The 16,258-nt window shown below is 42.1% G+C and overlaps 1 protein-coding gene across 2 annotated transcripts; it reads right to left on the bottom strand.

The window, feature by feature from the left end:
- On the bottom strand, window positions 1–10,432 carry fhl2b (four and a half LIM domains 2b). Of its 2 annotated transcripts, XM_057339039.1 has the most exons (6): window positions 10,356–10,432; window positions 8,231–8,402; window positions 1,776–1,950; window positions 1,440–1,609; window positions 953–1,139; window positions 1–488 (listed from the first exon to the last, which is right to left on the bottom strand). In XM_057339039.1, the coding sequence occupies exons 2-6, from the start codon at window positions 8,384–8,386 to the stop codon at window positions 337–339; spliced, it is 840 nt and encodes a 279-aa protein (XP_057195022.1). In that variant the 5' UTR covers window positions 8,387–8,402; window positions 10,356–10,432; the 3' UTR covers window positions 1–336. The 2 variants fall into 2 exon arrangements, with proteins under 2 accessions (XP_057195022.1, XP_057195021.1); XM_057339038.1 differs by lacking the exons at window positions 8,231–8,402; window positions 10,356–10,432 and adding an exon at window positions 3,554–3,837.
- Window positions 10,433–16,258: the final 5,826 nt, after the last annotated feature.

Raw genomic sequence — 16,258 nt, 5'->3', positions numbered from 1 at the left:
TTCAATGAGTTTATTAGGAGCTGAAGAAAATACATGTTAACGATATAAATGACAAATACAATTGATTCAAAACAAATATTAGCATGAAAAAAATAAACAAGCAAATAATGTAAATTGCCAAATCTTTTGATTTTACATTCACAATGAACTAACTCTAAATTAAGAGTTCAAAAAACATTTTTTTCTGAGATAATATTACACATTTTTATGATAATAGACCCTGGCATGCACAGAAAGCCCCTTTAAAACTTATTATGTATATAAACCCTTTATTAGACAAAAATTAAAGCTGGAACTTCGATAGAAGAGTTAAAGGTTAGGAAATGCGTTGTGTGATCAGATGTCTTTGACACAGTCAGGGCACAGAATGTCATCTCTCTCAGTCAGGAACCCACGACCCACCAGGGACATTGAGCATTTCTTGCAGTTAAAGCAGTCATTGTGCCACTGTCTCTCTTCAAAGGAGATGTATTTGCTACCTCCTAAGCCTGTAGAGAGGGTCAATAGAAAGCAGGATTCCTGATCACTATTGAAATATTGTAATGTGAAATATGGGTTATTATTTGCTAAAAGGTAAAGAAGAAAAATGTACAGGTGAAGTGTGTAATTTCTGTGCCACTAGATGTCTCATACACAATGTAAATCTGGCATATTCTTATTTTTTCACCAGTGGCATCAAACAGTAACAAACGGCCCCCTCTCATTTTTTTATTGGTCAGTAAAAGTATTAGTCCCACCCAGAATGTAACCATTAAGTCAATATTGTATCATATTATAACATATTGCAATTCCATCTGTTGCAGATCAATTATAAATTTTACCATATAAGTGGATTTTTTATTTATTTATCAAAAGTACGAAATCATTAGTTATTTCATTTAACTTCATAGGCTACAACTTAACAAGAATCTTCAAAAAATAAGATGTAAATATGGAGGCTGATGGGTCATACCACTAATAGGGGTGGTGCAGGCAGCACACTTCTTAGCATACAGGTTGCAGAAACAGTTGAGGCAGTAGGCAAAGTCATCACAAGAGGTAAAACGCTGGCCAGACAACTGCTGCTTACAGCCAGTGCACAGGAAACAGTTCTTATGCCACGGCTGGTCATGGTAGGTCACGCCCCCAGTGGTGATTGGCTAAAGAAGAACAGGAGTTATTGCAGGAGCTCTATCTCAGGTTTTGTATGTTAATTTTAAAAAAGCATACTAAACACGTAACTTAAAATATTTATGTAATTATTTTATAAAATTACGTCAGTCTTGTATCATTATAAAAAGTAAACACAATAAAACTACACCAGCACACATTCTTTGTCAACTATGTAATAAATATATATTTTAAGATAGATTATGTCAGTATGAATCATTTTCATAATTTACAGGTTAAATGTAAATTAAACATCTTTAATACGCTATGTAATGGTGGTGTAATCTTACCTTCTTGCAATGCACACACTGCAGTGCAAACTGCTTTTCATAGCAAGGCACGCAGTAGTTAGTGTTTTCCTTAGGAATGAAGCTTTTGGTACCAATGGGTTGCTGGCAGCGCTGGCAGGTAAAGCAGGTCTCGTGCCAGCTGTTCCCCTTATGCTCCATCTTTCTGGAGCCTAATAGAAAAGAATCAGAGAGACAACAAAGACAATCATACAGAGAAATAACACAAACAAATCTTATAAATCTTATGCTATTTGGTACACAGCATTCAGTTTCCAAAGTTAAATGTTTTCAAGAACAGGTGTGAAAGTCACGATGGGCAAACTACTGTTCCCTCACCTGGCATAATTGTCTTCTTGCACTCATAGCATTTCGAGGAATACTCATTAGAGTAACACTCAGTGCACAGTAGCTGCTCATCCTTGGTTGAAAATGGCTTGTCCACCAGAGAACGAGGACATTTGAAGCAGTGGAAGCATTCATCATGCCAGTGACGATCCTTGTAAGACAGATCCTGGATGGAGACAAACACATTGAAGTATTGAAACTGTGCACCTCACATGCATTAATCTTGGGTTTAACGAAGAAAAGTGCTTGGCCTCGGTGGTCTTTTGGGGTCATTTGGCAGCCCCTTTTTCAAGACTTTGAACAGCTGGTGGGTTTTGCAATGTCAGTTTCACAGCAGGTCGTTCTCCCAATCACAGCATGATCTGCCATTTGAAGTTTGTTAGTGAAATTCTGTCGTGCGCGGTGAGCACACATGGCCTCAGGATAAGTGTATTACACAGCATTTTAATTATCCACCAATTTGGAAAGAAAGACAGAGTGTGTGCTGGCCCAAGGTGGTATGAGGTCATACTGATTGGCTGCTTCTAAAGGGGGGAGGTGGCTAACTGGGCCAAGGACGTGACACACAGATGTGGCCCACCCCAGGCTTGTCTTCTAGCCTCCTCACCAAGACTAATGACCATGTAATGTGACACAGTAATAATAGGAGCACACAGTCTACTCTACACCATCATGTATTAGTAAACTATAGTGTATTGCCATTGACCCTATATATCATCCCCCAAATTTACTGTATTTTCTGGGTGATGCTTGCATTCCAGCGCTATGGATGTGACATTTTGAGTCAAATTCTTAGAGAATGTATTTATTACCAATATGTTTATATTTTACTAAACCCCTGATGATAGAGTCCAGACATCAGAAAAATTAATGCATTATGAATATGACAAAAAAGGACGCACGCACATACTTTGTAGGATTTCTGTGAATTAAAATGAGACAAACAAAAAGCAATATTACCCAACAAATGGAGAAGGGATGGCTCTTCATAGAACAAGTTAATTTTCATAAATTCATAAAGTGCTCATATGAGGAATATGGACTATTATGGATGTGAGAATTCCTGTCAAGAACGGGTGGTGAGACAAGGAGAGAGGACCCAAACGCAGACAGCAGGTAAGGGGTATTAACAAGACATTTATTAACAAAAATACAAAACAAAGACCCACGTGGGGGTAACAACAAAACAGGGGAATCTACAACAGGACAGGACTAAGACTAAATACACCTAACAAGACTAAGATTAGCATAAACATGAACTACAAATGACTAAACTAGACTGACACGGAACAGGCACTCACCATACAAGTGAAATACACGCACAATGAACCAGCACAGGACAGAGAACAAAGGGGCATTAAATAAGGGACCAAATCAAGAAGGGACAGGTGTAGGGCATGAAACCAATTACAAGCAATAATGAGGGATACAAGAGAGCGGGGACAAAGACGAGACCTGGAGAGAGCATGTGGAAGGCCAAAATGCTTCTCTCCACATGGCTCTGCCACAAGATCAAGAAAAGCAAGACAAGATGGGGCAGAACCATGACAGAAGCCCCTCATTAAGGAGCGGCAACCTGACGCCACTCAAGGAACAAACAAGATAAGACAGACTGTGACATTAACAAAAAAACAGGGCAACATGATAAATATAATGGCTCTGGGGGGGGGGATGAGCACAAGAGTCCACAGGAGGAAGGCAAAACTGGGGAACACAAATGTACACACAAGTCCAAAGACACGGACTGTATGCCGGTGCTGCGGCCGGACCTGGACTGGATGCCGGCTGACACATGGACTGGATTGCCGGTTGACACACGGACTGGATGCCGGCTGACACACGGACTGGATGCTGGCTGACACACGGACTGGATGCCGACTGACACACAGACTGGATGCCAGCTGACACACGGACTGGATCGCCGGCTGACACACTGACTGGATCGCCGGCTGACACACGGACTGGATGCTGGCTGACACACGGACTGGATGCCGACTGACACACGGACTGGATGCCAGCTGACACACGGACTGGATCGCCGGCTGACACATGGACTGAATCGCCAGCTGGGCAACCGGCTAAGCAGGGTTGGGCGTCGACAAGACAAGACAGGATGTCGGTGGCTGGGCAGCGCTCTCTGGCAGCTGGGCAGCATTCTCCGACGGCTGGGCAGCGCTCTCTGGCAGCTGGGCAGCAGCTGGGCAGCAGCTAGGACACCGGCTGGATCGCCGGCGGGACAGGAACAACACATAGGACAGGGTGTCGGCTGGACAGGCCTGGGTACCGGTTGGGATGCCGGCAGGGATCTGTGGCGGGAACAGGACACCGGTGGTCTCGACCCTGGAGGGGAACCCGACGACCTCAACCCTGAAAGGGAGCCCGGCGGTCTCGACCCCGGACGGGATTCTGGCGGCCTCAACCCTGGAAGGGAGTCCAGTGGCATCGACCCTGGAGGGGAACCAGGAGGCATCGACCCCTCCCGCTGCAATCCCTCTGTCTGCTGGGTCCAATAAGGGCTGGTTCATTCTGTCAAGTTTCACGTGGTGAGACAAGGAGAGAGGACCCAAACGCAGACAGCGGGTAAGGGGTATTAACAAGACATTTATTAACAAAAATACAAAACAAAGACCCACGTGGGGGTAACATAACAAAACAGGGGAATCTACAACAGGACAGGACTAAGACTAATTACACCTAACAAGACTAAGATTAACATAAACATGAACTACAAATGACTAGACTAGACTAAACTAGACTGAAACGGAACAGGCACTCACCATACAAGAGGCACATACACGCACAATGAACCAGCACAGGACAGAGAACAAAGGGGCATTAAATAAGGGACCAAATCAAGAGGGGACAGGTATAGGGCATGAAACCAATAACAAGCAATAATGAGGGATACAAGAGGGCGGGGACAAAGATGAGACCTGGAGAGAGCATGTGGAAGGCCAAGTGGGCCAAAATGCTTCTCTCCACATGAAACAAGAGGTTCTGCCATGGCTCTGCCACAAGATCAAGAAAAGAAAGACAAGATGGGGCAGAACCATGACAATTCCGTTATAGGTATGACAATTCACTCACATATGGAAAACTATGCTTTATAAACTTTAAGAGAGGGTATTTAAACCACCAACTACTGACATCTGACCTATCAGTATGGTGAAAACCATGGGTAAATTTTTTTTGTAAAAATGTCTTAAGGTTGACATTTGCATGGAATTGCTCATGTGCAAAACTCATTGTCAAAATGATGTGGATGGTTGCTAGGGGGCTGCTAAGGCAGTGTTTCCCAACCGCTGTGCCGTGGCACACTAGTGTGCCGTGACAAGTTGTCCGGTGTGCCGTGGAAAATGGCCAATTTTGAATAATAATAAATAAAATATAGATGTACAGCAATGTTTTACAATTAAAAGTAAACCAACTGTGACCTCATCGCGTATTTGACCACGTATACGTGATCTCATCCAGGAGACTGTACGTATACGTGACCTCGTAGCCCGCGATTTTCCCATGTGTGAATTCCACACATAATTACGACCACGCTACTAAAACCAACGGGAAAACATGGATAAATTCTTGAAAAGAAAATCTAACGACCCTGAATCGGAACCTGGGCCCTCTAGCAGTGGAGACACAGGAAAGAAAGCAAAAACGGTGAGCTCAAGACAATACAGCGACAGTTATCTGTCATATGGATTCACTTTCACCGGGGATCGCTCGGCAGCACTACCCTTATGCTTAGTCTGTGGAGAAAAACTATCTAACCATGCAATGGTTCCTAGCAAGCTTAAACGTCATTTACAAACAAAACATCCATCACTTATTAAAAAAGACATAAACTATTTTGTGCGTTTGAGAGATCAAACGGAGAAACAGGCTTCTTTGATGAGAAAGAGTACCACAGTGTCTGAAAAAGCTCTCGAAGCTAGCTACCTGGTTGCTGGTTTAGTGGCAAAATCGAAAAAGCCACATACGGTGGCGGAGTCATTAATTATGCCTGCATGCAAAGCAATTGTGAAAACAATGTTGGGTCCAAATGCTGCCAAAGAAATTGCAAAAGTGCCCGTTTCAAACAATTCAATCGCCAGACGCATTGACGATATGTCCGCTGACATTGAGAGTGTTGTACTGGAAAAAATAAAAACTAGCGTCAAATTTGCACTCCAAATTGATGAATCAACAGACATAAGTGGGAATGCTCAGCTATTAGCGAACGTGCGCTTTGTGGATGGTGAAATCATCAGAGAGAATTTTTATTTTTGCAAAGAGTTGCCATCAAAAACAACAGGAGAGGAAATATTTCGGGTGACATCCGATTACATTGAACAAGGAGGACTAAAATGGGAAAACTGCGTGAGTGTGTGTACCGACGGAGCAGCATCCATGACTGGGAATACCAAGGGATTCGTCAGTAGAGTCAAAGAAAAAAATCCGAACGTAACGGTCACGCACTGTTTTTTGCATCGCGAGGCAGTTGTTGCCAAGACGTTACCAAAGGAGCTGTCGAATGTGTTGGATGGTGCAGTGCGTATTGTCAACTTTATAAAAACAAGGCCTTTGAAAAGCCGACTAGTTGCTATCTTATGTGAGGAGATGGGGGCAGACCATAAGACTTATTGCTTCATACGGAGGTCCGATGGCTGTCCCGTGGTAAACTTTTGTCGCGTGTGTACGAACTGAGGGAAGAACTGAAAACCTTCTTAACAGCGGAAAAATCGGAGTACGCATTGCTGTTGGCAGATGAGGAATGGTGTGCACGGTTGGCATACATGGCGGACATTTTTGCACACTTGAATGAACTGAACACGCGAATGCAAGAGAGAAATGAAAATGTACTAACTAGCACAGACAAACTGCATGGATTCAGATCAAAGCTTGCCCTCTGGCGACAACATGTGGAAAAAGACTCTCTTGAGATGTTTCCCCTTGCCCAAACTGGACATTCAGACAACTTTGCGGCATTGTGTGAGGTAATTTGTAAGCATCTATCAACTCTCGAAGAAAAATTCTCTTTTTATTTCCCCTTAACATCACCTGAAGCCTTTGACTGGGTTCGAGACCCATTTAGCTCATCTGCAATGGATAACGCAAATGGACTGTCGCTGCAGCAACAAGAGCAGCTCACTGAAATGAGACAGGACCGTGGTTTGAAAATTACATTCAGTGACCTGACAGTTTCTGGTTGACTGCTGCCAAAGAGTACCCAGTCATTGCAGACAGTGCAATCTCAGTGTTGTTATCTTTTTCCACAACCTGCTTATGTGAGCTCAGCTTTTCTAGTTTGACTTATATAAAGAACAAAACTAGAGAAAGTTTGAGAGCAGTTGACCAAGAGCTCCGTGTGTCGTTGTCATCAATTCCAGCGAGGATATCATCTTTGTGTTCATCAAAACAAGCTCAAGTTTCACATTGACATCATATGTGAGTACTACGTTTATTATAATATGCTGTCTTAACAAGCAATTTAAAGCAATGCAGTTTTGTGCCATTTTGTTATATTTTAGTGGTTAATGTGATGCTGGTGTGCCGTGAAATATTTTGCAAATTAAAACTGTGCCGCGGCAGAAAAAAGGTTGGGAAACACTGTGCTAAGGGTTTGGAGTGCTAGGGAATTCTGGATGTCCTGGCTAGAAAATATTTCAATTTAATAACAAGATTTACCAGTATTTACAGTTTTATCTATACATCTAACTTTGCGTACCTTTATATAAATAATAATTATATGTAAACTAATAATTAAATGGCATGTATCTTTTATCCACAAATGCTTTAGTGTACCTCTTAAGTGTAAGTTTTAAGTTACACAGGGTTTGTTTTGTCCTTGATATGACAATAAAGGATTATATGTCCATCACCAGGGTCATGGGGTGCTGGTAATTCCACAAAAGCTCATCTGCTCTCTTTGTTTGGGTTTGGGCTCACACCCCAGCAATGATTTCCTGTGTTCAGCCAAAATGAGCTGGCATTCATTCACCCCTTCCACTCTCCATGTGATCTCATGGCTTTCTGGGGGGAGTCACACAAAGCTCCAGATCATTGTGCAGTGTTACTATATAAAAATGACATTTTAGCAGTTAGATTTATCTAAATGCTCAGATCCAATCAGTTTTGTTTTTAAACTAGTCTGCCAGAAGAGTCATTGGTTGTGCATTTTTCAGAACGTCTAATAAAAGGTGTACCACAACTTCAAGCAAATTTAAGCAATGACAAATTTTACCTTCTCAAGAGCTATTTCTGAATAATATGTGTGATTCCAGTGGACTGTAAAGTATAATTTTTTACCCTGTTGAAAAGCCCAGCATGGTCAAGAAGAAGTTTCGAAGTTGTATCGTTTTGGATGCTCTTAACTAACCGTGCATGACTTTACCATTACTTTTTGCTAGTAAAAAGAAGCCATCACCAGATCAGCATAAAGGTTTCTAACTGTGAAAAAAGCTTACTCTGCTGTTGCAGCCGATGGGTTTCTTGCACTCCTCACATGTGTTTGAGTAAAGGCTTTCATAGCACTTCACACAGTATGGATTTTCATCACGCAGAACATACTTCTTTCCAAACAGAGACTCCTTGCAATAGTGGCAGTCATAGCGCTCTGACATCTTGGGCTTTATGTGCCTGAAAGATAAAAGTTGTGATTTTAAATGTTGCAAACATGCAGGGTTGTTGATAGTCGAAAATACATTTGGAGACGTTTTGGCATGAAACTGATGAGCACATAACCCAGTAGGCCTATAATACCTGTTCTGCTAGATAAAGTCTAACTATGACACACACTTTCTAAAGAAAGAGAGGAAGGCATGCCAGTGTATTAGTCCAGCTGTTCTGTCTCCCTCAGTAAAGCTCTGCTAATATTTCTCTGTTATCCTTCAGAACTGTGTCCAGACTGGAGTTTGTGAACAGAACGCTATGATCTCCACACCAATCATGTGGTCTAATTTCACAGATAGTCTCTTATCATTTCAAAATGTATCTTTTTTAACTTTGATGAAGATTCTCATTGATTTAAATAAAAATAAAAATCACAGCGCTTGAATATTCATCACAGTGACCAAAAAGAAAGCATGATCTCATAGATGCCTGTATTACATTTACATTTAGTCATTTAGCAGACGCTTTAATCCAAAGCGATTTACAGATGAGGGAAACAATGGAAACAATTGGAACAATATAAGGACAACAAAAAGCATAAGTGCAATAAAAGAAAACTGGTCTCATATAGCCACCACAGTATACAGAGCTAAGGTTTTTTTTTTGAAAGAGTAGAAAAGAGATAGAAGTGAGAACTGATCAGTCAGGTGTTGACGGAAGAGATGTGTTTTCAGACGATTCTTAAAGATGGCTACAGAATCTGCTGATCTTGTAGCAGCATTAATACAGTCTCCCACAGAGAGGTAAAAGAGTCCGCTAAATCTATGCCGTGAACAATTGTCAGAGCACACACTGTTGCTTCTGAGCAAATTCTTTGATCTGTCCTAGGTCTTGCAGGCTGGCACTAATACTGGGCACCAGATCAAGAGAGGTTCCAGCTGTCCCATGCCTTACTATCAGGAAAGAGACATATTCCTTTAGTCTAAGACAACAACACACTTACAGAGAATTAGCATGGTATGTAACAGAAGGAGGTGTAAGCACAAGGTCCTTTCATACTAAAGGTCAATCCACACAATCATGCCCAATTAAACCACACGTGATATCGTGAAACATGAAGCTCATTAAAGATAACAAGAGGGTGTCTGTGGGACATTTCAGGACAGGTGGTTGAAAATATGTCTCCAACTAACAAGCCAACTACAATAATTTTCATACCAGACCTGCTGTGCACACTTCATATCATACTAACCCAACATACGCAACACCTACAAACACCAACATTCTAAATGCTAATTCACACTGATCTACAAAATGCCATCAGGGGTTTACATTGATCTAACAAACTCCAGCAAACCATTGAAAGCTCCCATAAAAGTCTTGAACACATACTTTGTAATACCAGCATGCTGGTGCTTTAGCATATAGCATCTGTAATGTAATTCATTTTCAAAATGCTTTAATAAATAAACAACACTAAGCCAGAAAAATAGTTATAGTTACAACTACAAGTTATGTAAGACACTTACAAGCAGTTGTTTTACAGGATTTGAATGCCAAGGAATGCAAAATGTATAGTCTAAATGCATCATGAGTTGCTTTGGATTACTTTATGAATCCAAATACTTTTACATTGGAAAAATACGATAATCATAAAATTGTCTGTATTTTGTTGTTAAATAACAGAATATTGGACTGCTCGTCGCAGACTGCAAATACGTTTATTCCATTAGATACTGTATACTTGCATTCAATATTCTTCGGTGTTAATAAAAGTCAGCATCTTATTATGAAGAAAAAATCTATAATAATTTAGAGAATGCTACATGAAAAAAAATGGAAAATGAGAAAAGACCAGAGGAGAAAAGATCACATGAGAAAAGAAAATAGGAGAGGAGAGGAGAGGAGAAGAGAAGAGAAGAGAAGAGAAGAGAAGAGAAGAGAAGAGAAGAGAAGAGAAGAGTTTCGATGTTCACTTGCCTGTGCTCTTAAGTGGTGTGCTTCTTTGCACTGTCTGGACTGTGTTTCCTGAAAGTGAGCTGGAGGTACTCCTCTTTATTGGATAACTTTTGGATGGGGCAGTGGGGGGATTGAGATGGGATGGACACTTTATCAGACACTATAAATACTGAGTCACTATGCTCTTGAACACATGCAACAATTCAACAACATAATGATTCATCTACATTTGCCTACATCTAATGCTTAATTTTCATTAACTCTCGCAGTAAAAGGGCCAGAATCTACAATAAGTAAACTTCTCCAACAACTTCAAAATAAACAGCAATACAATTATACCACAACATATACTAGGGACTGGACAATAATTTGAACAGTTTGGAAGATCGTTTTTCAGATTCTTATGCATTAGTCATTCAGTTACTTAATTTATTTAGCGTTTTACATAAATAGGTAGAAAATTGAGCACTTATAAAACTTATTTCAAAGAAATGCCCAACTGAAGATCAAGTTTAATGTACTTCTCAAAATCACTTTCAGTGAACAATGGATCTTTACACAATGTAGCAGTAACAAAAACTCTTCAACTCAAAAAAGGTCTCTGCCTTACCCACAGTTCCCACCACCTCAACACCTGAATCTCAGTTACAGACTGTGGACACAATATCAGAGGTTGCTAAGTGATAGAGTGGAGGAATAGATAGGGACTCAAAAAAGCCTTTTTCACAGTAGGTGATGCCTTCTGATGGGACCGTGAAGCTCAACACCTGTTCCTTCATGCCTGTCAACTGTCAGTCTCATGAGTAGTAAGATTTTGCTTACAGCTATAGCTAGAGTCCAAAACGTCATGTATGCAATCAATTAACACATGATTTCCCACAGTCAGATTGCGCTTTGTGCCTCAGAATTTGTCAAATTTTGACAATAAATTTACAGTGTCGCTGATGAGTAGTACAAGATTCTTTATGCACACTTCACGCATTCAGACAAAGATGATTTTTACACACAATCCCTGTTCTTATAACACATGATTGATGCTTTGCCTTTTACTGTATGTCAAGTAACAATTTAAAAAAGCAAGCATTTGATTTGATTTAATGCAATGTATGATCCAATTAATGTTATATAAATGGGTGACATTGCATGGTTGAATGCAATTAAAACTTTAACTCTCAACAATGTTTATATGAACTTTTCAGACACACCAGCCAATCAGCCAAGATCCAAATATAACCCCAATGTCATGAAGCAATCAGAGAATATTCATTCCGGAGTTTGACGGAACAGATAAACTGTTTTGCTTGCTCTGGACTGAAGAAAAAATTTATTTCAACACAATAATGATGTGAACTATGGACACCACCATTCCACCACATGTCCATTTAAGGCTTATCAATAAACATATGCTGTCCTGGAAGTGCAAGCCTTTCTGCCTGGTGATAAGGCTCTAGCAACTCTAGATTACAGTATGAGAGGTACAGCTCAAAATTTCTGACAAGAGATAATGGCTGGAAGAGAAGGTGATCTGTGATCCTCCTGGACCATCGCTCTGGCTGTAAATCACCCAGAGCTGGCAGATCTCACCTGTCGGACAGCAGCTTAGATACAGTCTCTAAAAAAGATGTGTTAATATCAGGATCTGATGTACCTTTATAGTTGTCTGTTATTTGGCCTATAGTACATTATAAGTCAAATGTATTGACCTGGCTTTGATGTATCATTTCACTTTGTGCATGTACGTTGTTTGACTTTAATTCCCAAATAATTGATTACCCAGCAACAGATCAGTAAAATTATGAAATTGTTCTGTGAATCAATGAGCTTCACTTTATTATATTAGAAGATGAACACTACACAGGCATTTTCTAGAATGCCCTAATTTACCACAATATCATCATATGGAGCCAAACAACATGGAGCAGATCCAAGTCAATATCAAGTGTGTTTTGGTGAAGAACGTACATTGGATCTTGTGTTGTAGTAATTTCATTTACATTCCAATGGATTAAAGGGAAGTGTGGCAAATTCTGAATTTTGCTCAACCCTCCAAAACATTTCTTACCTAATGCTTAGGAATGTCACATGTCTCATGTGAAGCCTCTGTGGTAAAATCTTGATTTGTTTGAGGTCTCTATAGGTTTGCTGCAATTGTTATGTGCAACAACAAATAAAACCTCCCCATTTTCATCATTTAAACAAAATATGTTATTTTGAATCAATTTTTTGAAATTGTATCCATATATTATTTTACCGACCTCATTATACCTGTATGTGAGCTCTGTTGTTAAATCAACCCAAAGGCTTTGTATTTGGCAACTGCATTATTGTTTAGTTTGGAACACAATATCACTATCAGAGACTGCATGTACAAGAGAACTCTGACGCATGAAATGAGCCCCCTGTTCTAAAAGACCACCAGTTTCCAGTAGCCACATCCAAACCTCTCGCTGCACATTAAAAGTCTTAAAGGCATAGTTCACCCAAAAATGAAAATTCTATGATGAATTACTCACCCTCTAGTTGTTCCAAACTTGCATAAATGTCTTTGTTTGGTTGAACAAAAAAAAGATATTTGGAAAAATGATAGCAACCGACAGTTCTGAGGCACCATTGACTGCCATAGTAGGAAAAAATATTGTGTAATTTTTTTGTTCTGTTGAACACAAAAGAAGATATTTTTAAGAATGTAGGAAAGCAAACAGTTCTGGGGCACTTTTGACTACCATTGTTATTTTTCCTACTATGGTAGCCAATGCGGTCCAAGAACTTTTCGGTTTCAATCATTTGTCCAATTATATTTCTCTGTGTTTAACCAAACAATGACAGTTATACAAGTTTGGAACAACTAGAGAGTGCGTAATTCATAACAGAATTTTCATTTTTGGGTGAACAGTCCCTTTAATCTTGAAACTAAGTCTGTAATGTTTTTGATTACAATGACAAAAAATTGTCGTTCTTGCTTGTTAAGCCAGAACAAAAAAGATAAGTGTTCAAAACTGTCTCCTTACCTTACTCCTATTCAAATGATTTATAACTTGAAATGTTAGAAAATGTCAGTTTGACTTTGACTTCATTTGACTTAATCCCACATGAAGAAATGTATTTTACAGAAATGGTAGTGAGAATATTTTTCTTTTGAGTTCTGTTTTAGATAAGATTAATTCTGTTTAGAATTGTTTTATTTATTTAGTTAACAAGGACATTGTACATTAATGAACATTACTGTAAATGTACCAGAATTAGCAGAAGCTATTTTTCATCTGTAGTCTCAGGACAGATAAAATTAAGAATGTGGCATTATGGAAAGCAAACACAGATTTCTGTTAAGCAATCCTTTTAAAATGAAGTTTGACTATCGTTTGTCTATTGTACATTGCATGTGTTTTGTGGCCCTTAACTTGAGATCCTCTGAGCCATTATGTAATTTAAAGAACACAATGTTCTGTCCATTAACTACATGAATGTCCAGAGACTTTAACTCTCTTAAGAATATCATATTAACCAGTTCCCTGCTGTTCTTTCTGTTTAAATTTAATTATATGGGGATCAGACCTGCTACTGTTTGGCACTAAGATGTCTCAGTCAACACAAGTATCTGTATTTACTACTGATGTACAATTATTATCCAAAGCACATGCAAGCATGAAAACTTTGCTGTTTAAGTAAATACAACAAAATTCTAAACTCATTAAAGAAAAAATGAAAATTATGTCATCATTATTCACCTAATTGCAACAATTTCCTTGTTCTGCTGAACACAAAGGAAGATATTGGAAGAATGTCAGTAACCAAGCAGATCTCATCCCTCATTGACTCCCATTTAATATTTATTTTTCCTACTATGAAAGTCAATAGGGGATGAGATCTGTCTGGTTACTGACTGTGGCAAGGGGGGCGTGATTCAGCGAAGTCTGCAGCGGGAGAGAGAGTGAGGAGATGAGAGGTGAATGAGTGGCGCTCGCACAAATAATGAACACCTGTGCCTTATTCCAGTAACTGGCGTGGGGAGGCTTAAAAGCCAGCAAGGCAGAAACAGTCGAGGAGGGAGACCGGAGCTGACGGCTGGCAGATTTCGGAACTCTGGACGAGCGAGCTACAGTCTGAGGCGAGAGGCTCGGAGCCAGTAAAAGACTTTTTACCCACGGAAGTGGGAGTATTGATTTATGCGCCTACAGCGCTTATGTTTAGTAACCATAATAAAACTTTGAAGTCGTCAGCTCTACCCCGATTCCAGCCACTTCCTTCCTGTTCCCTTGAACTCTTGTTACACTGGTGCCGAAACCCGGGATGGAAGGAAGTAGGAGCGCCACGACCGGGGGTTCGGGACCGTCCGGTTCGCCATTTGCGGAAGTAATTTCATCGCTCGCGGTCCTCCATCAGGAACAACATCGAGCGCTGCTGCAGCTGAGGGAGGACCAGGATGTACGCTTCCAGGCGGACCTCCTGGCTCAGCAAGAGGACCGCGAGTCGTTCCGGAGCTGGGTGCACCGGGAGGTTCAGACGGGGTCTCGCGCCGACCTGGTCCTCCAGAAAATGGGCCCACAGGATGATCCCGAGGCCTTCCTCGAGCTCTTTGAGCAGGTAGAGGTTGCGAGGGGTTGGCCGGAGGATCAATGGGCCTCATACCGCTTCTTTCTGGAGAGGCCCAGGTGGCGGCGCAGCAACTACCCCCAGAGAATCTCCTGGTGTACACTGAGCTGAAGAAGGCCATCTTGCAGCGGGACCCTACCTGCTAGCTCAGCAGCTCCGGGACTCCTGCCGCAAATGGCTGATGGCCGGGGGAAGCGACGTCGGGAGCGTCATTGACAAGGTGGTACTGGAGCAGTTCACATCATGTCTGCCCCGGAGAACAGCTGCCTGGGTCCAGTGCCACCGCCCGACGTCACTGGACTCGGCCATCCAGCTGGCGGAAGACCACCTGGTTGCGTGCCCTGGAATCGGGGAAGTCTTACCAGCGGTCTCTCTCCCAACTCCCGCGACCCGACCGATACCAGCACCACGGTCCCGCCCACCTGTCCCGCCGAGGGGAGGGCCCTGGGGACGCGGGGCCTACGGGACCGGACCGGCCGACGGAAGGGGGGCCTTGGCCGGGAGGTCTGCCGGGCTGGAGACGTCCAGCCACCTCTACACCCCGCCCTACAACCCGTCTGCCTCGCCCTCCCCACGCCATTTAGCGGGCCCACTTCCTGCCATCGGGGCGGCGGGAAGGCCTGGGCCGGCTTGTTGGCGCTCCGGGGACCCGGACCATTACATAGACCGGTGCCCGATGATGGACGTGGGGACCATGATCCGGGTCCCCGACGAGCCACGAGCTGCCCTTGGTCCGGCTGGCCTGTACCAAATACCCGTGAGTATTGGGGGGGGTACATACCAGGCTTTGGTGGATTCAGGTTGCAACCAAACCTCCATCCACCAAAGCCTGGTTCGTCTCGGGGCATTGGGTAAAAGCCGCGAGGTTAAGGTGCAGTGCATACATGGGGATGTGGTGAAATACCCGTTGTTGAGGCTGCCCATTAAATTTAGGGGGAAAAAGCATAGTGTAGAGGTGGCGGTTAATCCACACCTCAGGCATCCACTAATTTTGGGGACGAATTGGCCGGCTTTTCCTAAATTACTGGGGTTATTGTGTGCGGATGCCTCTTGGAGAAAAAAACACGGTAGGGGAGGCTGTGTGCATGCGGGCAGTGTGGAGCCGGGTCCATCGGAGCCGAACTCCGGGGAGGCGCGCAAGATTGAGAGGTTGGTACTCTCAGATCGCGATGACTTCCCCCTGGAGCAGGCCCAGGATGCAACGCTGAAACGGGCGTTTGAGCAGGTTGCATCCATCGACGGACAGCCGGTTCAGCCCACACGTGCCCTCTCCTACCCATATTTTGCTATAAGAAAGAATTGGTTATATCGAGTGACCCAAGACACTCAGACAA

The sequence above is a fragment of the Triplophysa rosa genome, linkage group LG7 (assembly GCF_024868665.1).
Source record: "Triplophysa rosa linkage group LG7, Trosa_1v2, whole genome shotgun sequence".
In the NCBI taxonomy this organism is placed as follows: Eukaryota; Metazoa; Chordata; class Actinopteri; order Cypriniformes; family Nemacheilidae; genus Triplophysa; species Triplophysa rosa.
Note: the sequence above shows the minus strand (reverse complement) of the source record. Positions and strands in the feature narration are given on the sequence as shown.

Bases quoted from the DNA above. Each gene is read 5' to 3' on its own strand.
- fhl2b (XM_057339038.1), bottom strand. From the start codon at position 3,835: ATGTGTCAGCCGGCGATCCAGTCCGTGTGTCAGCTGGCATCCAGTCCG. The intron at 1,610-1,775 runs GTGAGGGAACAG...CTTTTCTATTAG, and splicing joins CAAGAAGACAATTATGCCAG to GCTCCAGAAAGATGGAGCAT. The intron at 489-952 runs GTATGACCCATC...CCCTCTCTACAG, and splicing joins CTGCACCACCCCTATTAGTG to GCTTAGGAGGTAGCAAATAC.